The sequence below is a fragment of the Phyllostomus hastatus genome, unplaced genomic scaffold (genome assembly GCF_019186645.2).
Source record: "Phyllostomus hastatus isolate PE091 unplaced genomic scaffold, TTU_PhHast_1.1 phas_contig_1162, whole genome shotgun sequence".
NCBI classification, from domain to species: domain Eukaryota; kingdom Metazoa; phylum Chordata; class Mammalia; order Chiroptera; family Phyllostomidae; genus Phyllostomus; species Phyllostomus hastatus.
The window spans coordinates 11,455,917-11,482,200 of NW_025333537.1; the positions used below are offsets into that span (position 1 = coordinate 11,455,917).

Here is a 26,284-nt window from a genome sequence, read left to right on the forward strand (position 1 = left end):
CGCTTCCAGCTCGGTCCGAAAGCTCCCTGGGCGAGCCTCAGCTCGGGTGGGCAGCTGGTGTCAAGGTCGGCCTGGGCTGCGGCTCGGACTTGCCGTCACATCTGTGCGTGTTGTGGTGTATTGTGACAGAGCAGCTGCCCGCCCGGGGAGCTTTCCGTGAAGAGGCTGTGAACTGGGGGCTCTGCCCCTCAGGGCGACTCCACCCCTGGAACCCCGCTCCCCTGGGGGCTGTGGCCCAGAGTCCCCGCACGTCTGTGTCCCCGTCACCGGCTCTCTGGTCACAGGGAAAACCGAGCGAGCGCACAGCACAAAGTCTCGGAGGCCAAGAAGACCCTAGTCATGTGGAAGAAGGCCTATTTTGAGACCAGGGCTAAGATCGAGGCTTCCGGGAGAGAGGCCCGGTGGGAGTTCGACCGGAAGCGGCTGTTTGAGCGGACGGACTACATGGCCAGCATCTGCCAGGACCTCGCCAACATTCTGCAGGTGGGCAGGCCAGGGCGCGTCTGCTTCAGTGCGTGTGCAGGGGGTTAGGTGAAAAGCAGTTGGCTTAAAAAAAAAAACCACATTTATACATTTATACCCATTTATGTGGGAAATCGCTTCACCTGTAAACTCACAACTGATGAGGCACATTGTTGCAAGATCGTAGGGGCAGAGGGAGAGACAGGCCTACGGATCATACTCTGTCCGAAAACCAGCACTTGGGAATTCAGTCTTCCCCAGAATTCCCGAGGATTCCCTTGTGGCCTGGATGAGAGCCTTGGCCAGATTCCTGGCCACACACCCAGCCGATCAGGCCCGAGGGCAGCGGTTCTGGCAGAAACGCTGAGGCCTCGGGTCGGAACAGGGTCGCAGAGCTGGTCGGTGCAGGTGCCGAGGCCCTTGTGCGGTGAGAACGTTCAGGGCAGAACCGAGGGGTGACCTCCGTGTGTTTTGTGTGATCGGACAGGTGATGGAGGAATTTTACAACATATTTGGGCCAGAACTCAAGGCCGTGACGGGGGATCCCAAGCGCATCGACGACGTCCTGTGCAGGGTGGACAGCCTGGTCACGCCCATGGAAGTCCTGACCTTTGACCCCTTCAGCATCAAGTCCTCGCAGTACTGGAAGTACGTGATGGACGACTTCAAGGTGGAAGTCCTGGCAAGTACCCGGCTGCGCTGTCGGTCCGATCTTGGGCGTGGACGCCATGGGTTTCCTCATTAAATTGGCTGGGTTATTTAGTTAGGCTCAGAGTTCTTTTTCTTTTAAACCACAAAGATTAATACTTGCTTTTTTTGTAAAAAAAAACAAAACAAAACATGGAAACAATACAGAAGAGCACAGGACAAAAGTCAGCATTCACTCCCCAGTCTTCTCCCGGTTTCCCCTCCTCCTCCCCAAGACGAGTGAGTTTGAGTCACACTAGACACAGCGGCATTTTTGCCTAGGCCAATTACTGTGTAATTGGAGGGGACACGGGAGGGCCTGGCCGAGAGTGGGGCTGATTCCGTGCGTGGGAGGAGCCTTGAGGGCTGGTGGCCAAGGGAGCAGTGTAATAGGGACTAGCCTTGAGTGAGGTTTTTCTGGCCACAGCACCGGTGGGGGTGGGTCGGGCTGGGGAGGGGATGCTGCCGAGGTTCTGGCCTGCAGTGTGGGCGGGGCAGAGCTGCCGGGGCGGGGCTGGGGGTGACCGAGCGACCTCGCTGCACCAGGCCTGGCAGGGGCTCCCTCTCGCCCAGTGGGGAAGCACTGCCCCGTGTTGCGCCTTGAGTAATTGTTTTCTAATCCCAGAATACCTCTTTATGTGGACAAGCCCAGGCAGTCCTACTTGGTTATATGAACGTTTTCCTTTCAACTGCATTGAATTATTCTCAGCTTCTATTTCATCAGACGTGTCGTTTGTTCTTAAACTGAACGTTTCACCAAAGCCGCTGCGACACGAAAGGCTCATGATGAGAACCAGCAGCCCCAAGCCGAGCCCTCTCCATCCCCGCCCTCGCTGGCGGTGTCCACGACCCGTGCTTCCCGAAGGGGAGGGCGGGCCAGTGCGGCTGTCCCCTTCTCAGACCCGACCGTCCCCTCCCTGCTGCCCCCCCATCAGAGTTTGCTCGCCATGCCCGTGCGGATGCTGCCCACTGCCGGTGCAGGGAGCCCCCGGCCTCACTGCCTTTCCGTCCAGGCCTCGCTTTCCTGGAGCTAGCCGCGGCTTTCCTTTTGCATTCCCCCGCTCGGTTGCCTCTGCATTATTCATTTTCTCCAGCTGCTCTAACATCGCAGCCACACACCTGCCACCAGTGGGCCCCCTCTGCTGGAGCACAGCAGTGCTGTCGCTTTCCCGGGGGGGCCCCCCTCCCGGAGCCCGCGGCGCTCTGCCCCGCCCTGTGCCGTCGGCTCTCAGAGCAGGGGCCCTGTGCTTTCCGACTTCTCTCGCCTCTGCTGGTCCTGTGTTCTAGGCTTCACGCCCCTCCGTCCTCGTCCGCTTCTCTGCTCTGTGGGAGCACATTGCTCAGTGGCTCCCCGAGAGGTCAGCAGGCAGCCACTGGGAGTGTCTCCCGGGACCCACACTTTCTGAGTCTTGTGTTTGTGGGCTCCGCAACAACAGGCATAGAAGTCGAGGTTGAGAGTAACTTCTCTTCCAAAAGTTCAAGGCGTTCATCGCTGAGATCTCTCTCCCAGTGCTACTGGAAGTCTGATGTCATTCTGATTTAATTCTTCTAGCGTCAGCCTTTCCCTTTTTAAAGAGTGGGGTGGGGCTGTGGAGGCGGCACTGGGGCCTGGCTGTGTGGGGTAGGGAAGGACCCCTTGTTTCCCCCTCCTCTTCCTGGCACCTCCGGAGCTCAGCCCCCCAGGGGTTTCCTGGGGAGCAGAGAGGACCCCTGTTGCCGGCGTGAGGGGTGATTCCCTGCCTTCTGTAAAGTTAGTCCCTCTCCTCCCAAACACTCCTGAACTGCCTCCTCCACTGTGGTGCCCTCTCCCGTTTCCCTGTCTCCGTACGTATGCTTTAAAGCCTTCCCCTTCCATCATCTGAACGGGCAGAGGGGAGCGGGGACGAAGCAGCCGTCCCCTGCTGTGCAGTGGACACCCCCCCACCCTGCCATTGCAGTTCTGGGGACCCCCTGGGGCACCAGTTGGCTTTTTGCTCTTTTTTTTTTTTTTTTTTTACCATTTTGCTTTTGTGGGATAATGACATTGGAATGTTTTCTTGACTTTTTGTTTGTTTGTTTTGGCAGGTTATTGAGAAAGAAGCAAAAAATTTTATTGATGAATCTTTTAAGACACTTCGATCAGCTGAGGCAGCATTTGACATGCTTTTAAAGTTTAAGCACATTCGTTCCCGGGAGGCTATTAATCGACAGATGATGATGAAGTTCAATGACATTCTTGCCCAGTACTGCAAAGAGGTAAGTGGGAAGTCCGTAGCTGCTGTCGCAGGAAAAATGGACTTGGTGAGATGTGAACAACCGAGTCATTCCATTATCTGCCCTTTCCATCTGAATTCAGAGGGACGGCGGGGTTTCCCAGGTACGTCACCTAGTGTGGGGACCAGAGCAGAGTGGGTTCGCCTCTTCGGTGGAGAGACTCGGTGAGAGTGTATCAGGTGTAACAGGACACGCCTCCATGGTGACTGCACGGGCCCTGGGCGGGAAGGTGCTTCCCGTCTTACTCGGACAGTAAACTGAGATCCGGGAGGTCGTGGGCTGACAGAGGGCAGGGTCGAGCAGAGGGGTCTGGTGGTCGTCCGTCTGCTTGTTAGTTTTCCACCGCCGCTGCTACAAATAACCGCAAACTCAGGGACGGAGAACTACACTAGTTTGTTTCTTTACATTCAGTCCGAAGGGGTGGAAGCCGGCCACCGTTTCACTGGGTTTAAATCAAAGTGTCACCCGGCAGGAGCCTCCTGGGGGAATTCACTCCCCGGTGGTTTCTGGTTTCTGGAGGGTCATGGTCTTCTCCCACCTTCAAAACCAGCAGTGGCCAGCCCCACCCCGACCGAGGCTCTGCCCCTCCTCCTGCTTGAAGGGCCCTTGTGAGGGCAGCACCTGCCCGGACAGTGTGGGGGCGTCTCCCTGCTTCGGGGTCAGTGGTCTGGCGGCCTCTGTGCGCTCTGCAGCCTCATTCCCTTTGTCGTGGGACGCAGCGTACTTATAGTTCTGGGGACCAGGGCCTTTGTGGGGGCTGTTATTCTCCCCCACTCCTAATGCCCAGATGAGAGTGGGGAAATGCTTTTAAAGTGCAGGCCCAGGCCACGTGGCCCCATGAGTCCACTTCTGCGTACATGCCCAGAAGAACTGGAATCGGGGTCTTGAGGAGTATCTGCACACCCGTGTTCACGGCGGCGTGTTCACGGCGGCGTGTTCACGGCAGCCAAGGGGTGGGAGGAACCTGAGTGTCCATTGACGGGAAACAGATGAACAAAATGTGGCCTGTCCGTAAAGTGGGAAACTATTATTCGGCCTTAAATGGGAAGGAAATTCTGTCACCTGCTGCAGCGTGGATGAACCTCAAGGCCATCCTGCTCAGAGAGATAAGCCAGTCACAGAGACCACTCGTGTCCGATTTCCCTATCTGAGGAGTCGGCAGTGGTCAGATTTGCAGACAGGGTAGAAGGGTGCTCGTCAGGACTGGGCGGGGCCCGGGGTGAGCGTTTCACAGGCGCAGGTGTCCGGGTGGGACGGTGAGGGCGTCCCGGGGCCGGCCGGGGTGGCCGGTGCGCGACCTCGTGAGTGCGCTGGATGCCGCCGGCCAGTGCGGTGGGAGGGGCTGAAGGGGTCAGTTTTATCTTACGTCTGCTTTGCCGCAATTTGAAAATGTGTAAGGATGATAAAGCCTCAGCGGTGTGCACACACACGCACAATTCCTGTCTAGAGCGGGTTCAGAATTCCTAATCAGTCAGTCAGGTGGACGTGCACGGTCTGTAATGATTAGGCAATCTGGAACGTTCCGAGTATCAAACAGTAGAAAAATGACAGGGAGAACACAAGAGAAGCATGAAACAGGACGTAGTGAGGACACTCTCTCCGGACTGTCCCTTGACACTCCAGCGCCCGCTCTCCCGGCCGAGTGTTTCTCGGCCGAACGGCGGCGCGTACCACTCACGGTGCACATCGGGTTGCTTTCCAGATCGACACCGTCAATAAAATCTTCACGGAGAACCTCGACAACCCGCCGCTGTACAAGAACCACCCCCCCGTTGCCGGGGCGATCTACTGGGAGCGGTCCCTGTTCTTCCGCATCAAGCACACCATCCTCCGGTTTCAGGAGGTGGCGGAGATCCTGGACAGCGACCGGGGACGAGAGGTGTGCTGCGCTGCCGGAGCCGCCCCTGCCGTGGGTCCCGGGCTCTCGGGAGATGCCACGCGAGAAGCAGCTCACACTCAGACCCCCCCCTCCTCCCGCCTGACACTTTGGAGGTCCCCTCTGTGGTCCCTGATTCGGGGCTCAGATTTAAAGTGCCCCTTTCACCCTTTGTCTTTGGCATCTCGATACCTATGACACCTTCCAGGGGGTAGGCAAGTGGGCTTCTCCCTGGACTTGAACTTCAGCCTCCAGAGGGTGACCACCGTCTTTCCAATAATGCCGCCTGTCCCTCCCCGCCCGTGGGCTTTGTAAGTTCTGTCACAGGTGTTGACAGCCCTTGTCTTTAAAAGTCCAGAGAGGAAATATTTTAGGGGCTGTGGGTCGTGCAGTCCGGGTGCAGCTCCGTGGCCCTGCACTTGCAGCGGATGGCATCCACAGGTACCATGAAGACAGACGGGCGTGGTGTGGTCCCGCGAGACTTTGTTGGTGGGCGCTGGAACTTGAGTTCGTGTCGTTTTCACGTGCCACAAGGCACTGTCCTCTGTGATGTCCTTCTGATCGCGGGAAAGCTGTGCTCAGCCCAGGGGCTGCAGCGGACGCAGCCACCGGCTGGGTCGGCTGGTCTCTGCCCGTCGGCCCGGGTCTCCAGCCGCACCATCTCAAGCAGACCCTCCAAAGTTTCTGTCTGCTTCCTTTTGCAGAATGTGCTAGATAATTTTTTTTTTTGAGAGACAGATATTATCTTCAAGGACCAAACGATAATTGTTTGAACCCTTTGATAGGTAAAACAGAAGTATCTGGAGGTGGGCAGGACGATGAAGAGCTACGAGGACCGAAAGTACGAGCAGTGGAGAGATGCCACCGAGCAGCTGCTGCCGGCCCTCATGAAGAAGAGCCTGCTCACAAAGGTGTGTCCGCCCCGCCCCATCCGGACACTGCGGCCTTGTCCCTGTGGGGGCGCGGCCTCCTCCTGACCTCCTAAAGCCCATGGGTGTTTGCAAACTCAGACACTGGCAGGAAACCCGCCAGAACTGGGCGTTTCCCATCCCGACTCCTTGGGCAGGCGGCTGCACCCTGAGCCTGAGCTGGGTTCCGTGACGTAAATGCACAAAGTGTTGGTTGAACCGCATAGGGAAGAGCTGGCTGCTGACCATTTCTTACCGGCAGGAGACGCCATTGCACGTGATTCTTCCTCGTCTTTTGTCCCGGGCCCGGCACGCAGCAGGTGCCCGGTGGGGACATTGTAGGACCGGCCGGGGCCCGCTGGCTTTCGGCCTTTGGTCCCTGAAATTCTGAAGGAGGGACCAGAAGGAGGGACAGGGCCGGGGGGCCTGTGAGGGGCTGACTGCTCTGGTCCTTTCAAAGGGGCCGTCGCTCCCCCACGCCGGCCCCTCTTGTCACACGCCATCAGCTTTCCCAGGCTTTTGAGGGGAGCCAGAATTGTGCGCTTCTGTACGCCATCACCCGGCTGCCAAAGGGGGTGGCTGAGTGGAATTCTTCAGGAACTTCACCGATACATGTTCTCGCTGGTCCCAGGCAGCTCCCGAGTCTGTCAGCCCGGGGGTACCTGCACTGTTCTCTCTCAAACCCACGTGTGACCTGGGTAGTGACTGACTGCCCTGAGGACTGCCCTTCCACAGGTCTCTGATGACGCCGTGAGCTCCGACAAGAGCGCGGCTTTCGCAATCAATTTCCCCACCGCTCTCAGGGAGATTATTAATGAAACAAAGTACTTGGAACAGCTGGGGTTTCCTGTCCCCGAATTAGCAAGGAATGTCGCCCTCCAGGAGGACAAGTTTCTTAGGTAAAAAGCTTCTTCTCTTAAATGGGCAGTAAACTTTGGTCTTGGGACACCCTCGCTCTCTGAAAAACCATCGAGAACTGCTCCCCTTCTGCAAAGCTTTCATTTTGGTGGACTTTATAACTACCAGTGTTCACCACTATAAATTAAAACTAAGAAACATTTAAAACGTGTATTTATTCACTCACCTAAAAATAACAGTAATGAGCCATTCCATGTTAACGTAAGGAACATTTCTAACGGGAAGCAACCAAACGGAAGTGGGTGGGGAGAGTGGCATCGCTGTGCATTTCTGCAAAGCTCTCGGTCCGAGGGTCAGGCCGGCTGCAGGCCTCCGGTCGGCCGTCCCCGAGGGGGGCTGCGTTCAGCCGCCGTCTCCCCCGGAACACGCAGGTACACGGAGGGGATACAGCGCATGCTGGACCACTACCACGAGCTCGTGGGCACGCTGACCGAGGCCGAGGCCGTGCTCCTCGACGAGCACTCCCAGGAGCTGGTGCGCGTCTTCAGGTCGGGGTACAAGCGCCTGAACTGGAACTCGCTAGGTAACGCACCGCGTCCGTGACCGCCTTCTGGCCCTGGAGGTGGTGTTGGTCACCCCGTAATCTCTCCGTGTGTGTGTGGGGGGGATGTGGTGACCAGTTACGTGGGAGCGTAATAAGAAATATGTCATTTTGCTGATTCTGAGCACAGTGGTCCTTCCTCCCCAGGGCTCCTGTGGCTCTCTGCCACCTCGCTGACCCAGGGGCGGGACAGGCTGCGTCCTTCCCGCGAGAGGGATGCTGCACGGCATTACCTTTGCAGACGGTAGAGGGGCCACGGAGAGAAAGGCCCAAAGGCCAATGCCTGTCTCTCTCCGTTTCCCTCTTCCCCGAAGGCATCGCTGACTACATAGCCCGGTGCAGACAGGCCATTGGGAAGTTCGAGTCCCTCGTCCACCAGATTCAGAAGAACGCGGATGACATTTCTTCCAGGCTGACGTTGATAGAGTCCATAAATCTCTTCAAGTATCCAGCCCCGAAAAGTGGGGAAGAGCTCCCAGGTATGCCCTACTCCTTGGTCCTTCGATCGTGGAAGGGAAGGAAGCAGCCTCTTGGTGGTGACTGCGAACCCACAGGTGTGTGTGCACACACACACATTCACCGCATGCACGGAGTAGCACGACTCCAAGTGGTCTCGCTCACCGACCTGCCGGGGTCACCAGTGATTCCCATGGGCTCACGCTCATGGGCTCACGCTCGCTTGTTCAGACCAGGTGTCGTGAGTGGCCTCAGACTCGTCGGCCTGGGGTTCAGGCGCAGTCAGCCCGCAGTTCGGGGAACGTGGGTCGGCCCAGAGACGCGCCCGCTGCCCGTGGGGCGTGGTGCGTGCGCTTCGGCCCAGGGGTGCTGGGCGCTGTCCTTCTCTCCCGCCGAGGGCCCGCCCGTCTGGGCTTCTGGTGTCGCCTCGTTGTCGGCTTCGGGTCCGGCTTGGAGGCTGCTTTCGTGCTTCCGAGACAGACAGCTAACGTTGGGGATGCGTTCCCAGGAGTTGTCCCTCCCTGTGAGGAGCCGTGACAGGTGACTTCCTCTGCAGGCGTGAAGGAGTTCTTCGAGCACATTGACCGAGAAAGGGCCAAAGACGTGGACTACATGGTCAGGTGGTACCTGGCCATCGGGCCTCTGCTGACCAAAGTCGAGGGCCTGGTCGTCCAGACCAACACGGGCAAGGCCCCCAAGCTGGCCTCCTACTACGAGCACTGGGAGAAGAGACTGTACGAGGCCTTGACCCGGCTCATCCTGAAGTGAGTCCGTCTCGTGGCTTGTCTGAGGACCGTGTGCGCAGAGCAAGGCAGTTGGAGCGGGCGGTGGTTCCCGGGGCGCTGCAGGGGCAGGGCGAGGGCCGCGCGGGGGGTGACGCTGCTTCCCGGCGGCAGGCTGCTCGCCGCACGGGGGGACGACTTTCCGTTTGGCTCCTGCCAGGCCCTCAGAAAAGGAGCTCTCCCTCCACCCCTCAGCCACCAGAAAGACACGAGCATGTGTGTCCCCTGGGCAGCAGAGCATTGTCGTCTCGCGGAGGTCACGAGAACCCCAGGTGGCTCTCTTGCCTGTGCTGAGAGGGGCTGCTGTGAAAGTCAGGGGACCCTTTCCCATGTCCCGGTGGCCTCGAGGGCAGCCCCGGCTAGGAGAGTGTCAGCTACAGTGGGATGGATGCCTGCGGCCTGGCCCAGCCTCACGGCGGGGAGAGGCACGGCACAGGCGACAGACACAGCCGCGGCGGCGGCGGCCATGAGAGAGGGAGAGGAGGGGGTGTCCTGGGGAGTGGGGGTGGGGGGTGCAGCTGTGACGGGGGGTATGCAGAGGCCGCGTCCGAGCCGAGGCCTGAAGACCAGAGGGCGCTGACAGGGACGGCGCCTCCGGGGCGGAACGTGAGCCTGTGCGTGGCCAGTCTTCCTGAGCCAGAGTCGGACGGCTTTTGGAGGTCATCGTCATTGTTTAAGTGTCGCCCAACCGGTAGTTATCTCCCCAAAATTGGAACGAGCTATTTGTAAAATTTAGGCCAAAAAAAGAGGATCGGTGACATAGCTCACCCCAAACTGTCCATGACTGCCCTGGGATGGGACACTCCGTGTACCAGGCTTTTGACGTGGGACCCCGGGTACTCTGGGCGTTGCCGTCCGTGGCTGCGTGTGCGCTGCGCCAGTGAGGACTGAGTCTTCCTCATCAACCCTGCTCAGGAACCTGCAATCTTTTAACTCCTTGATCCTGGGGAACGTCCCTGTGTTCCAAACGGAAACCATCCTGACCGCGCCGGAGATCATCCTCCACCCCAGTTCAAACGAGATCAACAAGATGTGTGTCCACTGCGTCCGGAATTGCGTGGAGGTCACCAAGGTGAGGTGGGGCGTCTGCGCTGCTGCACCAGCGGCTTGGCATCGCAGGGCCAGCCCGCCCGCGGCCGACGGCGGTCTCCCGAGCAGGTCGTGGCCGGGTCGCTCTGCGGTCTGCCCAGATCGCTGTCCTCTCCCCAGCGCCCCGGCCTCTGCAGCGCTCCAGGCTCCGGACTGTCCCGAGGCTCGACCCTGGCGCCCCCGTCTCCTCTCCCTTCCCTCCCCTGCACAGCCGTGATCGGCCCCTGGAGCCGACTGCCCAGACCTCCCCGCCCTTTGATGGCCCGTTGCCCACTGGACGTCCCCTTTTCCTGGGGTCTCAGACTTGGCTCGTCCAGGGTGCAGGTCGAGCAGCCTGGGCCCACCCCAGCTTCCCTGTCTCAGGAAATGGCACCAACTCAGCCCTTTCTCTTGTCCACCCACGCCCAGCCCACTGGCGGGCACATCTTGCTGCCCGAATGCATCTTCTACTGTCCTCCTCCCCGTTTCTGCGTGACCGGTCTCTCCTGAGTGCTGCCACTTGACCTGGACGCGGGCGGGGCGATGGGTCCCCCACCACAGCAGGTGGTCAGGGCGGTCCTGTCAGAACGTGAGCCGCCTCCTGTCCTCCCCTGTCTGGAGGCCCCGGTGACTCCTGTCCTCCCCTGTCTGGAGGCCCTGGTGACCTCACGTAGCAATCAGACCGTAATCTGAGCCCCTTGTTCCGGTCACAGCCAGTACCGCCCGCCTCTCCTGTCCCCTCCCTGAGTCTGTCCGTCCCCTGCGCCCCAGCCTCGCGCACCTGCCGCTCGTGTCCCCGCCCCCCCCCCCCCCCGGGCTGGCTGCCCACGTGGGGCCTTCTCCCCGGACCTGTTCTCACTGGCTCCCTGTCCTCCCTGTCCCAGCAGCACCAGGCTGCCTCCTTCCTGGCAGCTCCCCCGTCTGACCTTCTCTTGCTTGTTTGCATGTTTATTTACCCATTGAGAGTGGAAGCTGCGCAGTGCCCCGAGTCCTGGGCTTGGAACTTGCAGAAACCACTTCTGGCCCTCCTGGTGGTCTCATCGCCGGCCAGCCCGGGGCAGGGGACTGCTGGGAGGGACAGAGGGTCGTGGTCTTGCTTGCACCTGAGCACAGCTTATTAATAATCGAGTGATTTTCATTACTAGCAAGAATTATTACTGAATACTTCTGTACACACAGGAAGCAACATTGATACTCAAGTGCTGTCTCTCCCCCGGTTCTCCCTTTGCCAGAATTTTGTTCGGTGGATGCATGGCAGCTGCATAGAGTGCCCCCCTCAGAAGGGCGAGGAGGAGGAAGTTGTGATCATCAGCTTCTACAGCGACATCTCCCTGAACCCTCAGATCATCGAACAAGCTGTTATGATCCCCCAGAACGTCCACAGGATTCTTATCAATCTCATGAAGTACCTACAGAAATGGAAGAAGTATCGCCCCCTTTGGAAACTGGACAAAGCCATCGTGATGGAGAAATTTGCCGCCAAGAGGCCCCCTTGCACGGCGTACGACGAGAAGCTGCAGTTCTACTCCAAGATCTCCTACGAGGTCGCGCGCAACTCGCTGACGAAGGACGAGCACTGCGTCCGGCTGCAGCTCGGGCCCCTGGCCAGCACGGTGCAGGAGAGCGCCCGGTCCTGGGTGGTCTCGCTGGGCAAGCTGCTCGGCGAGTCGGCCAAGGAGGAGCTGTACAGCCTGCACGAGGAGATGGAGGTAGCGGGCCACTGGGCTTAGTCGCAGCTGCTTTTCACGCGAGTGCGGGCTCGGCTTGGCACCCCCCCCCCCCGGTGTTTATTTTGTGTCCTTCGAACTTTCTCCATAGAACCTGGGTAAAAGCTTGAAGAAGAGCCCCAGCACCCTCGAAGACCTCAAGTTTGTCCTGGCGACAATCGCAGAGATCAGGAGCAAGTCCTTGCTCATGGAGCTCAGATACAGGGACGTCCAGGAGCGGTACCGCACCCTGGCGGCGTACAACCTCCACGTGAGTGGGCACCCGCTCTCCCTGCGCTTCTCTGCTGGTCTCGGGCACGGGGGCTCCGTCTGCAGATGCGCCTCGGATGCACTGCCACGCATTTGTTTGAGACTTCCAGTGATGAGACTGAAGTGTAAAGGAAACCCCACTGTTACTTAGGACCGTGAAAATTTAGGGTCTAGTTCTTAATCTTGCATAGCCCAAATAATACGTTTTGTAGGCTGGTCTTTAACTGCACACTATTTCAATCTCTCTCTGTTTGCTGTAATTTCTTTTGATAAGTAAAAGCCTTTGCAAAAATGGTAAGGGAAGAGGGAGAGAGAGAAAAGATGATAGCAAACTGGTAGAAGATAATAATTTAATTGTCTTTCTTTGTTTAGGGTTGTTAAGTGTGGGTTTCAAGGACTTTTAGAAACCCGTGGGTGAGCCCCTGAAACTGTATGCAGAGATTTTGCATTCTCTCTCTCTCTCTCTCTCTCTCTCTCTCTCTCACACACACACACACACACACAAATGCACAGTTGGGAGAGAGAAATAGCTGTTTTAAGTCTAGTTGCATAAAATCTATATTTCAGCATTGATGTTACTCGACTGCTTTGAGTACCTTTCCCTGAGCAGTAACCCTGGGCTGATAGTTAGAGATCCTCTCATGAGAAAAATGCACAGTATGCAGAATTTTTATTTATTTATTTTTTAAAGATTTTATTCATTTATTTTTTTTTTAGAGAGGGAAGGGAGGGAGAGAGAGAGAGAGAGAAACATCAATGTGCAGTTGCTGGGGTCCGTGGCCTGCAACCCAGGCATGTACCCTGACTGGGAATCGAACCTGCGACACTTTGGTTTGCAGCCCACGCTCAATCCACTGAGCTACGCCAGCCAGGACAGAATTTTTATTTCTGTAATTAAAAATTGTTTTGTCTTTTGTTTCTTTTACTCTATTAAGTAAAGTGATTTTAAACTCTGTATCCTAAAACTTTGTTATGGTTTGCTTATATTGTTCATGTTTCTCTTGGTTTCTTGGCTTCATTCAAGTCGTTTTGTATCCTTATATGCCTGTTATTTTGGTTTTTTATCGTTATCCGAGGACATGCTTATTGACTTTAGAGAGAGGGGAAGGAAGGGAGAGAGGGAGAGAGAGACATTGATGTGCGAGAAATACTGATTGGTTGCCTTTCACACGCGCCCCCAACCCCCAACCGGGGGACCTGGCCCACAACCCAGGTATGTGCCCTGACCGGGAATCAAACCAGCGACCTCTCCTCTTGCGGGTGGATGCCCATCCCGCTGAGCCACACCAGTCAGGGCTATACATATATAATTTTTATTTTTCAACCAGCTCTTTTGTTGTTTCAAATCGCTCGGCCTGCTGTGACCGTAAGCAGAAGTTTCTTGGCAGTGTCTTTGAGCAGGAATTTCCCTTCCAAGTTGTTGATCATTTACCGTTTGCCTTGCCCTTCCTTTACTTTTGCCTAGCCCTCCGATGCAGAGAAGACACTGGTGGACAACGTTGAGACTATGTGGCTAAATCTGTTCAGCGATTCGGTGAACGTGGAGCACGCGCTGGGTGGCATAAAGAAAACTTTCACAGAGGTGCCTTTCACATTTTTGCTTTCCGAGTGAAGACGTTGAGAAACGTCCACTGGGTCAAATTAATGCCTCCTTGCTTCTCCCAGATTACTCGAGGAGAAATATCAGGCTACAGGCAGCAGATAGAGGATTTTGCAAAACGTTTTTATTGCGAAGGCCCTGGTTCTGTTGGGGAAGATCTTGACAGTGGTGAGAAAAGTCTCGTTGGTCTTTTGGGGTGTCGAGTGTGTTTTACCTCCGAGTTCTATGGGAGGACAGGATGGGGTGGTGCTTCTTACCCCTGCCTGTGTGCTGGGTTCACCTGGGGGACCTCCAAGCACCACTGGGGCCGCGGCCCAGGGCCACGTTGTCTGAGTCCCTTGTCCTCGAGGGTGGTCCGGCCCTGGGGACGTTTAGGAGCTCCCGTGGGGTCCTGGGGCCCGTCCCAGGCTGAGACACCGAGAGGAGGGGGATGCTAAGGGGACAGGCTGTGCCAACTTGCAGGTGTAACTGGCCCTTCCGTTTTCGTCAGAGCCATGGTGAGATCGAGTCTGGTACTTCCAAGTCTGTCTTCCCCGGTGGCTTCTGCGGGGGAAATGAGAGCTCACGTACATTGCGGTTTCTCCTGTGACTTCGGCGCCTTACAGTTTTCTGTATTTACCTATGCATTTACTTGTTTACTAGGAGTAGACCTTTTAGCCGTTTTTGAAAGAGAGCTGGTACAGCATGAAAAGAAACGCCAGGAGCTGGCTAACGCTGAGAAACTTTTCGACCTTCCGATTACAATGTACCCCGAGCTGCTCAAGGTGCAGAAGGAGATGAGCGGGCTGAAGGTGGTGTACGAGCTCTACCGGGGGCTGAAGGTGAGCGTGCCCCGCAGACCCGGTCTGCCCGCCGGGGGCAGGACGCGCCCAGGCCCAGCGGACTCGGAGGCCCCCGCCAGGGAGAGCCCGGGCAGGTTTCCCAGAACTCTCCTCACTGGGGCTCTCAGGGGGACTGCTGGCGGGTACGGGGTTCCCGTTTGGGCGGGGGAGAAGGTCCCGGAACAGGAGAGTGGTGATGGTCACATAACACGGTGAACGCTCTTGACGTCACTGACCGGCTAACATGGCAGGTGTCGCATGTGTTTTACCCCCGTGATGATAAAACCCCCCCGGAGGCCAGGGCTTGGTGAGGGCGTGGCGTGCGCTGCTGGAAGGGAGGGGACGTGGCGGGTGGCAGGCATCGCGTCACTTGGGTTTTTCTGCCGTGCGCGTTCCCTGTGCGGTTTCATGCCGTTGGCTGGTCGGTCGGTTGATCCATTCATACCTCCATCTGTTTATTCACTTGCTTCTTTACGGCCCAGTGCCGCGCTGGCTGGGGAGCAGGAACACTCGCCGTCCCTGCCCTTCTTGAGCCCCGACGAGAGAATTAATGTGTGAGTCTGGGCTCTTCCGGAAAACAGGACCAATGAGAACCAGAGAGATGGATCGCGAGCAATCGGCTCGCGTGGCCACAGAGGCCGAGCGGTCCTACGGCCCGCAGTCGGCAGGCTGAGGGCCCCGCAGAGCCCATGGTGTTGCTCTCACCGAGTCTGGGCTCGAGGACCGTCCAGCGCGCGGGTTCTCTCCTCCTGGGCCCCGTAGTTGGGCCCAGGCCTTCGGGGCCCTGGCGCGGGCGCACCCGCAGCAGGGAGAGCGGTCTGCTGCACCCAGTCAGCTGACTCAGACGCGACTCTCACCCGGAGTCCTCCGCACAGACGCACCCAGGGTGGCGTTAAACCAGTGTCCAGGGTCCAGGGCCTGGTCAGGCTGATGCGTGGCGGTAACCCTCCCACTGACACGGGAACGAACCCCTGTGCTGCTGTGCAGCGTCCAGAAGTGAGGGTCAGGGGGCGCTGTGGAGCCCGGGGGTGGGGGCGAGGTGGGGCCGTGGTCGAGCAGGGCTCCGAATCCGCAGCGGGGCTGGCCTGGGCCGGCTGGCGGGTGCAGGGCTCATCCTCCTCCAGCGGGACGCCGCCTACTCCTTGGACCGAAACAACCGCCGTGTGCGGAGTGCCCCAGTGAGCTCCGCCTGTGGTCAGGCCGATGGTCTCCCAGCCTGAGGAGCCTCGGTGCTGCAGGGGCACGTGGGAACTGTCGGAGGCGGCAAGTTTACGCCCGACGGTGCTTGTCACGTAAGTCTCGGGAAGACGGAGCACAGAGAGCCGGGTCCTCGCCGTGGTGATCGAGCGCGGTCACCTAAGTTGTGCTCTGTGAACTGAGCTTCTCTTATCAGGAAGGGGGAGCCCGTCAGGGCAGCCTCTGGACGAAGCACACAAGGGCCCACGTGACTCCTCCCTCTCAAACACCTGTTTCTGACCCCACGCTTGCCCTTTCTCCTAGGGCTCGGAAGACACCTCTCTTGGCGAGGGTCGGAAGGGGTCGGAGTTGTTTGGGTTGTGTTCTAGAGCCCCGTGGTCAGTCCTCCCCCGTGAACGAGAGGTTGCCGGGGGTTGATGGGCGACGGTCCAGAAAAGCAGCGAGCGTGACCCTCGGCCCGGCTGCCTGCGCGATGCTGAGGGGTCGTGCTGACGGGCCTTTCTCGCCCATCCCCAGCTTGCCAAAGAAGAGTGGGCGCAGACGCTCTGGGTCAACCTGAACGTTCAGTTTCTCCAGGACGGGATCGAAGGTTTCCTCAGGTCCCTCAGGAAGCTGCCCCGGCAGGTCCGGAACTTGTCAGTGGCCTACTATTTGGAAGCAAAAATGAAGGCATTCAAAGACTCGATTCCTCTCCTTCTCGACCTGAAGCACGAGGCACTCAGGGACAGGTGCGTTTCGTCCTTTGTCAGCCACCGTGAGAGCAGAGGGGGGATGCTTCCAGTGTCAGAGTTGTCTTTGCTTAGTTTGGTCTGGTGGCCAAGAGCAAGGCCTGTTTCCGTCCTGTTGTTTGATGTGCACTCCCTACAGAATTGTCGCCCCCAAGGATTCTCTCGTTTAAAACAAAAGGAACCTTGTCAGGTGCAAAGTGTGATCTGCAGTTGCTTCAGCCAGAAGTTGTTTTTAAAAACTGGGAAGGGGTCTAGATCAGCGTCCTCTGGGGGATGCGTGCAACACATGTAAGGAACTTACAGTTTTCTGGCAGCTGCAGAGAAAACAGGTGAAATTAACTTTAATAGCATACTTAATTATCCCAACACAGGCAAAATATTGTCATTTCAATATGTAATCCAGGTACAACACTATTCACAAGATAGTTTATGTTCTTAAAAAGTACATCTCGGTCCAGTGTATGTTTTTCGCTTATAGTAGGTTTCAGTTGGGACTCGTCACAGCCAGATGCTCGGGAGCCACAGGTGGCCCGTGGCTGTCAATCAGAGCAGGTCTCCCTTGTTTTTTAATGGACTAGCTGGGGCGGGGGGGGCGGGTGTGCGTGACGTGGAGGAGGGTCCCTCTCATTTGTCTATGGCCATTCGGACGCGGCCCCCCACACACAGGGGTCCGCAGGAAGGTGTGAGTGCATTCTTCCTGGCAGGCCCTCTGTCCCCCTCACACTTCCCAGGCGGGCAGAGGGCCATGTGGCGTCACAGGGCTTCATCCGACCCCGTGAGAAGGCGACCCCGAGGAAGTCCCTCCCAGCCCCTCTGACCCTTCAGCAGGAGGTCGTGCTCGGTGTTTCCTGCCTTTAACCGGGGCGGCCAGTGGGGCCCTCCCGCTGCAGGACTCCACAGTGTTTGTGGCGGGCTGTCCTCCGCCTTCGGCGGGGCGAACCGGCCCGTAGCTCAGCCCGGTCTGGTAAACAGTCGCCTGTTGGTGCGTTCCCAGGCACTGGAACGAGCTCATGGAGAAGACCGGCGTGTTCTTCGAGATGACAGAGACGTTCACCTTGGAAAACATGTTTGCCATGGAGCTTCACCGGCACACCGATGTCCTCAACGACATCGTCATGGCTGCCGTCAAGGAGATCGCCATCGAGAAGGTGGGGCCGCCGCGCTCGGTTGGCCGCGCGCTCTGGGCGGAGGGGCGCTGGCCTCACCCGGGGGCGGCCCGGGGACCTGTGGTGTGCGGGGAACCAGGAGCCATGTGTCCTAGACGTGGGACTCAGCCTCGGTTGAGGTTTTTATCTTCTTCAACTAGAGTCTCATTGTTTATTTTTTTATTAAAGAAATGAGGAAGGTTCACAGCAGAAAACCGAGGAAATGAACAAGTCACTCAGAATCGCACCACCTGAAGATTATTAACACTTTAGGTCTATCCTTCAACATTTAACGATGCACGTACACATGCGTATACACACATGTACGCACACACTAAAACGTATTCGCACACAAACACGAAAGGCACACACACACATAGGCACACGTGCACAAGCACATATGTGATAGCACACGTACACACGATATACCTACGCTTCTAATAACATAAACACTGATGGAGTGTTCCTGTAAGTCGTCATATGTAGGCGTGTTATTTTATCATTTGGTTTTCTTGCTTAACAGTGAGCGCAGGCAGGGCTTGGTGAGCGCGCAGCCAGGGGCTGACTGGGGGGCTTGGACCCCGGCCCCGGCACTCAGAGTTGAGCGCATGGAGCAGAGGCTGTTTCAGCTCTGAGCCCCTGTCCCCGCCTCCGTACACGGGTGGTAACCGGGGCGCCAGGGGGTTCACTTGGCAGGCAGCGAGTCCTTGGCGAACGGTGGCCAGCATCTCCCCGTCGGGACCTCTGCTTGTTCTGGAAGTGGACCGGGACCCTGGGTGCAGGGGCTGGCCCGGGGCAGGCTCTGGAAGCTGCGGGAGGGGTGGGGCCGTTGGTTAAACGCGCATGCCCGAACCGTCCCTCGCGCGTGCCCGAACCGTCCCTCGCGCGTGCCCGAACCGTCCCTCGCGCATGCCCGAGCAGGCCGTGAAGGAAATCCTGGACACGTGGGAGAACCTGAAGTTCTCCGTGGTCAAGTACTGCAAGGGCACCCAGGAGCGGGGCTACATCCTGGGCTCTGTCGACGAGATCATCCAGTGCCTCGACGACAACACCTTCAACCTGCAGAGCATCTCGGGGAGCCGGTTTGTGGGGCCTTTTCTGCAGACAGTTCACAAGTGGGAGAAGACGCTCTCCCTCATCGGCGAAGTCATCGAGGTGAGAGAAAAGACCCCGGGGAGACGGCCGAGAGCCGACTTTCAGGGGGCGAGAGCCTTCACAGCTGGTAGGTCGGGTGCAGTGTGGCTGTTTGTCACATGAAGGTGTTTCAGTGGGTGTGAAATTGACATGACATAAAGTAACCATTTGAAAGTTACAATTCAGAATCTCCCAGCACGTTCACTCAGAGGTACAGCCACCTCCTCTGTCTAGTCCCAGAACGTTTTCAGCCTCAGAGTTAAATTCCGACCCACTGGAAGTGACCACTCCCTGCTGCACCTCCCTCTGGCCCCGGCGTCCTCCAGTCTGCTTTCTGTCCCTGGGTGCTGGCCTCTTGCAGACATTTCCCGGGAATGGGATCACGCACTGTGTGGCCCTCTGAGTCCCCCATCTCTCTCGCAGCACCACGTTCTCACGGTTCACCCAGGTTGTAGCTGGTGTCAGAGCTCTTCACAGGGCCGAGTCACCGTCCGCTGTGTGGATGGGCCACTTCTGTTTCCCTGTCGCTTGTCCATGGCCCCCTTTTGGCTGTTGCGGGTAGCGCTGCCGTGAACATCTGTGCACAACTGCTTTTGAGTCCCTGTTCTCAGTTCCTGTGGGTCTGCGCCTGGGGGTGCATGGCAGACCACACAGGCCTAGGTCCTGGGTCGTAGGGCCCCTCGAACCCCTGCGCTCGGCTGGAAGCGCCCTCCTTGTCCGGGGCAGAGCTCTCTGGTGCTTCTGAGTGTGGCCACGGATTCTGAAACACCCGGCTGTGCGTCCTCCATCATCCCGTCTCCCCGGGGAGGGGCCGCCCTGCCTGGCGTGAGCCTGCCCCGTGCTGGGGGGAATGCCGCCACGCACCCGGGGCCCGGGGCTGACGGCAGCGTGTGCGCCCCCAGATCTGGATGCTGGTGCAGAGGAAGTGGATGTACCTGGAGAGCATTTTCATCGGGGGGGACATCCGGTCGCAGCTCCCAGAGGAGGCGAAGAAGTTCGACAACATCGACCGGATTTTTAAAAGGGCAAGTAACCGGCTTCTCTTTCAGTCCCGAGAGAAGTGGAGTAGTTTCACCTATTTTCATGTATTATTCTGTCTGTCTGTCTGTCTGTCTGTGGCTCCTGAAGTTTTTCTGTCGCCGTAGGTGGCCTTAGTCTGCCCAGTGAAAGTTTGTTTGATCTGTAGCTGCTGGCACACGGCGCTTTCTTGTATTTACCTATTTTTATGATAGAAGTAATTGAGGATATGTTTTTATTGGTTTTAGAGAGAGAGCAGGGGTGGGGGGGGAGAGCGACGTGAGAGAGAAACATTGATGGGTTGCCTCTCGCACGCACCCTGACCAAGGATCAAATGCGCGATCTCTTGGTGGCGGGCAACGCTCCAAACAACTAGCCGCCAGGCAGGGCAGTGGTAATACTGGCTGTATGAGAAAAATTTGGAAAATTTAGAAAAACAGAAAGGATGTATTTTTCACGGTTCTGTTACCTGCAGATGGCCACTTTAATGCCATATGTTAAAAATGCTTTCCTGTGTACATGGGTTTAAAAAACAATTACAGTGATATTTTGTATACTTTTATATCTTATGATTTTTCCTTAGCATTAGGAGAAATGTATCTCATATTATGAAACCATCTGAGAAAGTCTTTTAATGCCTTTATATGTATGTGTGACTTGATGTGAATTTAGTTGATGTTTGTCTGGTAACTGGACACCCTGTTGGAGCCGGAGCTCTTTGCCGTCAGGGCTCATTTGCAGGTCTGCACCTGGCGCTGTCCCCATGTTTAGGATGAGTGTCTTCCAGGAGGTTGTCAGAGGGTGAATTGCCGTGAGAGAGTGTGCCTGTCACCGCTGCTGGTGGTGGCTTGTGGGGCGAGGGGTCCAACCCAGCCCACCTGCCCTCAAGTCCGGAGCTTTGCTGCTTATCGACGCCACCGTGTCTTCTGCCACCAGCGGCCGGTCCGCCCCGGGCCTCCTTTGTCCGTGAGAGGTGGTCATTGTCCTTGTCCATTTGCGTAAGCTCTTAAAAAAACCTAAAAAACATTATATCGTAAATATCCATTGAAGGAGAAATTAAAAACCACAAAAAAAAGCAAAGTTAAAAAGAAAAAGGAAAAAAGGCTGGCAATCCCATGCCCAAAATAACCATTTGAACAGTTTAGCATATGTTGTTCCCGAATTTGCATATTCCTATGTAAACATGCCAATAAACAGACAAGTAAGTTTTCTACAAAATAGTCATTAAAATGCCAGTGATTGTTATTTGTAATTTAACGTTGTTGATGTGCGTGCCAGTAAACAAACATCTACTCGTCTGTTAAAATCAGTAGCGTAGCCAGGGACTGCCCTGGTTCCCTGCTGTCCAGCGGTTAGGCTATTTCCTTCCCCCGTCCCCCCTTCTTTGCCGTTGTAGAGGGCGCCGTACTCAGTTCTCCGGTCCATACGGGTTGCTCGAAGTGGGGTTGCTGGCTCTGCTCATCGGCAGACACTGACCGAGGGCCTGCTGTACGCGGGCCCCGTTGTAGGTGTGAGGGGCAGTCAGTGAGGACAAGACAGGGAAAGCCGTGCCCCGAGCAGCTGACCTGGAGCTGAGTAAATTCCGTAGGGGGGTCAGGAGGTGCCATGGGTGTGTTCGTTCTAACGCCTAACAGCTTTGGCCTCTCCAAAGACTCTGTTCCCGGGGAGGTGTCGGTTCGTCTCCGTCTGCCCAGCTGGCCCCAGCAAGTGCCAGCGGGGACAAGTGCGGAGCCCTGTTGCCCTGGCCTGACCCCTGTCCTCCTGACCTTGTCCAGATCATGGGCGAGACCTTGAAAGACCCTGTGATCAAGAGGTGCTGCGAGGCCCCAAACCGCCTGAAGGACCTGCATCTCATCAGCGACGGCCTGGAGAAGTGCCAGAAGAGCCTGAACGACTACCTGGACTCCAAGAGGAACGCCTTCCCCCGGTTCTTCTTCATCTCCGACGACGAGCTGCTCAGCATCCTGGGGAGCAGCGACCCGCTGTGTGTCCAGGAGCACATGATCAAGGTCGGCCCCGGGGCTCCCGGCGGGGCGGGGGGTGCACTCTGCGCCTGTGGTTTGTCTTCCCCGAGTCCTCTTCCCAGTGTGGGTCAGCTCGGAGGTCATAGACTGAAAAGCTGCGGGAGTTGTTGAAATTAATTAATTTTAGAGGGGGAGGGAGAGAGAAAGAGAGGGAGAGAAACATCAGTGTGTGGCTGCCTCTCGCACGCCCCCTACTGGGGGCCTGACCTGGCCCTGACTGGGAATCGAACCGGTGAGCCAACCAGGCTGGCGCTCAGTCCGCTGAGCCACACCAGCCAGGGCAGAAAAAGCTGCTGGAATTTCATTGAAAGCACAAATCTGATGAAATCCCGTGTCATCTGAAACGACACCAGGACTCAGCTGCTGTATGTGGCTCTTTTTTCCAGTCCAAAAACCACACTTTTTGAGAAACTCAGGAAATGCGCAAATACACAAAGACGAAGAGAGCAGGCAGAGCGGCAGTGCAGGGTGGTGCTTTGGCGCCAGGACTCTGGGGCCCCCCTGCCTGGGCTCGGGGCTGGCTCCGCACGGGTTTGCTGTGCGACGTGGGCAAGTTACTCAGCCTCTCTGGGCGTTAGTTTCTTCATCTGTCAGTGGGGGTGACCCCAACAGTCACCCTCTTCAGTGGGGTTGTTAGGAAGATTAAATGAGTTAAGAACTTAGATCAGGGCCTGCCTTACAGTGCTGGCCAGAGAGCCCCACCCACCACTCAGGATGGACACTGTTGCCATCCGGTCATGTTTTCTGTGTATCTTCTTCGAAATTAAGGTGGGACGGACAGAGTCGCCTACTCTCTGTCCCCCTCCCCACTCACAGTTCCTCCTCCACCTTTAAGAGGCAGCCACTCCCACGAGCTGCCTGTGCGTCCCCCCCCCCGAGCCGCGTTTCCACGCTGTCACACACACGCGTGTGTCGTGAGCAGTGTTTCGCGGCAGGAAGCACACCAGAGAGGATGACTCCTGTGGCCGGGAGCCAGGGCACGGCCGGAGCGGGCTCCGGTCAGCGAGGCGAAGCTCTGTGTTCACGGCCAGCCCAGGGCAGCTTCCTCAACCTTGGCCCCGTCCGGGTTTTGGGCCCGGTGATCCTTCGCCCTGTGTGTGTGTGTGTGCGTGCGCGCGTGAGCGTGCAAGAGCGTGAGGGCAGGGGTCGGGGCTGGGCTGTGCACAGGAGGATGTCCCGCTGCGTCCCTGGCCTCTACGCGCTGGGCTCCAGGAGCACCCCCTTCAGTCAGGGTGGCCCAGCATGTCTCCAGACACTGCCGTTGTCCCCTGGGGCGAGGCCGTCCGCGGTTCTGAACCAGCGTGGGAGAGTCGTTTCTCTTTTCTTTTTTCTCTTTTCCTTTCTTTTCTTTTTTTTCTTTTCTTTTCTTTTCTTTTCTTTTCTTTTCTTTTCTTTTCTTTTCTTTTCGTCATTGTTCAGGTACAGTTCTCTGCCTTTTATTCTGATTCCAGCCCACCCACACATCCCTCCCCATCTGCCTCCCATTTCCACAGTCCCCCACCCCCCAGTTTTTGTCCCTGCGTCCTTTGTATTTGTGCCTGTGAAGAGTCATTTCTTTGTTCCAGACACACAGGGCGGTGAGGGCCAGGGGCTTGACTCTCTAACTCATGCTGACTTCCTTCCTAAAGCAGGTTCAGGGTTCCAGTGCGCGTTTTTGTTTTTTTCCAAAGGGGAGGCTTATATTCTCTGCCTGCTTTTATAAAAACCGTTTCACTGCTGTAGAAACCCGTGTTGTTAGAAGTGCTGCATTTGCTGAGAGTCCCTTTTGTACACCTCTGATAGTATCCTCTAGAGCCTGTTGCCTTTTCCTCCTCCTCTTGGGTTTGCAGGGCACCTCGATGTTTATATGGGGCCCCGGCAGATTCATTTCCCTGATTATTACTCTGATTAATAGCAGTGACGGTAGCCGACAACGTGCTGGCATGTCACACGTTGTTAATTTGCTCCTTCCAGCCTCATCTTGTAAGTGGTGCACTTACGTTTATCCCAGGCTGAGCGAGAGGAAGCAGCGTGCCCAGGTTGCCCAGCCGGACTGCGGGGGGAGCTGGCGTGCAGCCGCGGGTCTCTGACTCTTCATCCCCAGGGCACTGAGGCACCTTGCCCCCGAGGAGAGAGGCTGTCCCCTCTCCCACGTTCGGCCGGTCCGTGCGTCTGGCACCTCTGCACTCTGGAATCTCGAGGGCGGGGAGGGAGTCCGTCTTCCTGTTCCTTCTTTCTTCGTAGCCCACCCCAGGCCTCTGTGCTGCGCAGGGCAGACGGGAGCTCACGCTGCGCGTGCACCTGTCCGCGAAGACGCACTCGGGCGAGCAGTCTGTCCATGTGCGACGGGCACCCCGGGCGGCGCTGGGGCCCCAGAGCCCCACGGCCGTGTCACGGGCGCGTCCTCCCGCTGTGTTGCAGATGTACGACAACATCGCGTCGCTGCGGTTCAGCGATGGGGAGGGCGGAGAAAAGCTGGTGTCCGCCATGGTTTCGGCCGAAGGGGAGGTCATGGAGTTCCGCAAGATCGTGCGGGCCGAGGGGCGCGTGGAGGACTGGATGACAGCAGTTCTGAAGGAGATGCGCAGGTCGAACCGGCTCATCACCAAGGAGGCCATCTTTAGGTACTGCGAAGACAGAAGCAGGTGAGCCGGCCACCCCGGCAGTGTTCCTGCGTCGCGGCGGCGGTCGCGGCGGGCAGGGCGGGTCCCGGGACGTGCGCTGCACTGACTGGTGTTCCGGAGGGGGTTTCTGTCCTGGCAGCGCCCGTCCGTCTTGAAAGGGTCCCCTGGCGCAGCACCTGCCACAGCGTGGGCCCTGGACCGGCAGCCTCAGGGCTGCTGGGAGCCTGTGGGAAACGCAAGTTCCTGGGCTGGAAACTGCGGCTGGCTTCAATGTGAAGTTGAACTCCAGTACATATAGAACCTTTGGATAACTCGATTAGACTTAGGCGGATTCGCAGGAAAGTTGTAGTGTACGAGGTCTGTCCAGAAGGCATCCAGCCATGCACTATGAAAAACAGAGGTATTTACTGAGGAAGATACGAGAAACGTTGTACACAGGACAATGACACCTCAGTCCCCTCCAGAGTAGGCACCTTGGGACCTCACACAGTTCTCCCAGTCGCCCTCAGCTGCCCTGTTGTATTTTCCTGAATCTTGTTGATGGTCTGGAATCCCTTCCCTTTCAAGGGTGCTTGTAGTTTTAGGAAAAGCCAGAAGTCGCAGGGCACCACATCTCAGCTGTAGGAGGCTCAGTGAGTCACCTGGGTGGTTTGATGTTTCGTCAAAAGACTGCACGAGACGTGATGCATGAGCAGGCACGTTGTCGTGATGAAGCTGCCTGTCACCCGTTGCCTGTGGCTGCAGCCTCTGAATCATCCGAATAGTTTCCGAGGAGGAGCGTTTAAGTTTATCGCAACGTTTGGTGCGGATTCGTTGGATGCTCTCGTGTGTGTGCAGGGCTCGTTAAGTGAAAGTGCCAGTGAGGTTTCAGACGCACCATGCAAGTTTAAAGCAAGACGGCAAAGCCTGATACTTCTTTTTATTGTTTGAAATGTTCGTTTAAACTTATTTCACCATTAATGAATGGTTTAGCACTGAGATAAGGACCAGTGATTCCCAGACACTCTTCCCGGACTGGAACTTAAAGCTCTGGGTCCATATTTTTTAAGTATGATTTAGGAAAAAAATATTTTTCCCTAAATGTACTTCAAGGCCCTTAACAGCTCGGGAAATTAGTATCTCTGTAGAGAAACCCAAGTGGCCGATAAACATGTGAAGAGAGGAGAGACTCCACTAGTTGTCAGGGATCTGCAGGCAAAGGCAGGATGAGACAGTTTCTCACCTTCCAAGTAGGCTGAAAGAAAACCAATCGTGTGCAGTAAAAAATAGAAAGGGAGCCGAGCACGGTAACACCTGGTACTGGAGGGGGCTGGTGAGAAGGGCGCACTGGGCGGTGCTGGGCAGGCGCCGGCATTGCTGCGGCCTTTTAAAGCCACGTGACCATGCTTACTAAAGGAAACCCCGAGAGAGAGCACCGTGCGCGGCCTGTCGCCCTGCTTCGGGACTCCATTCGGGGCACTAGAGGCCACTCCGACTCCTCAGGGTGTGTGCGGAGCCGGGCACTCAGCTTCCCCACTGTCCGGGGGTGGGGGCGGGGGCAGGGGGCTCTTTACCATGAGAGACTGTCCTGTGTGCCGAGGGATGTTCGGCAGCGCCATGGGGGGATGGTTCGTGCAGTGTTCGTGTTGGCACAAGGGCCGGAGGCACCCCGAGCAGATCCCAGTGAGGCAGCAGACCCCAGTGAGGCGGCGTCCGAGGGCGCTGTGGGCCTGCCATGCCCGGAAGACCCTGCAGTGTTTTCAGAGGCGGGGCTAGACCGGCACCCACCGGCCCGGGCAGCCCACTCGAATCACCGAGCGAGAGAAGCGAGGTGCCGTCGGTGGCGCGACATCCACACCAGCCCGCCTCCCACACGTGCGTGCCACTGGGCGCAGGCTGCAGGAGAGTGGGGAGGAGTGGCGAGTGACTCCCAGGAGCTGCCTACACCCAGGACCCCTGGGCAGTGTGCTCAGAGGTTATTAGGTATTTGCTGTTGCAGTGTAAAAAAATTAAAAACTTGGTGTGATTTTGGAACTGTATGAGGCACTTCTAAAGCTCCCTGGCATCTTCCTGCACGTGCCCCGGCCCCTCGTGTGCATGCTTGTGTGG

General features: G+C 57.1%; 1 protein-coding gene across 1 annotated transcript in view; it reads left to right on the plus strand.

The window, feature by feature from the left end:
* DNAH10 (dynein axonemal heavy chain 10) overlaps positions 1–26,284 on the plus strand; it is a 90,782-nt gene that overhangs the window by 12,612 nt on the left and 51,886 nt on the right. The window contains exons 11-31 of the mRNA XM_045843105.1: positions 285–483; positions 950–1,144; positions 3,214–3,384; positions 5,105–5,281; positions 6,064–6,189; positions 6,922–7,085; positions 7,476–7,627; positions 7,960–8,124; positions 8,658–8,865; positions 9,799–9,955; positions 11,184–11,660; positions 11,770–11,928; positions 13,393–13,509; positions 13,593–13,695; positions 14,170–14,348; positions 16,062–16,273; positions 17,268–17,421; positions 18,340–18,573; positions 19,455–19,577; positions 21,345–21,578; positions 23,994–24,217. Of these exons, the coding sequence (XP_045699061.1) occupies positions 285–483; positions 950–1,144; positions 3,214–3,384; positions 5,105–5,281; positions 6,064–6,189; positions 6,922–7,085; positions 7,476–7,627; positions 7,960–8,124; positions 8,658–8,865; positions 9,799–9,955; positions 11,184–11,660; positions 11,770–11,928; positions 13,393–13,509; positions 13,593–13,695; positions 14,170–14,348; positions 16,062–16,273; positions 17,268–17,421; positions 18,340–18,573; positions 19,455–19,577; positions 21,345–21,578; positions 23,994–24,217 (3,930 nt within the window). The remainder of the gene's footprint in view (positions 1–284; positions 484–949; positions 1,145–3,213; positions 3,385–5,104; positions 5,282–6,063; positions 6,190–6,921; positions 7,086–7,475; positions 7,628–7,959; positions 8,125–8,657; positions 8,866–9,798; positions 9,956–11,183; positions 11,661–11,769; positions 11,929–13,392; positions 13,510–13,592; positions 13,696–14,169; positions 14,349–16,061; positions 16,274–17,267; positions 17,422–18,339; positions 18,574–19,454; positions 19,578–21,344; positions 21,579–23,993; positions 24,218–26,284) is intronic.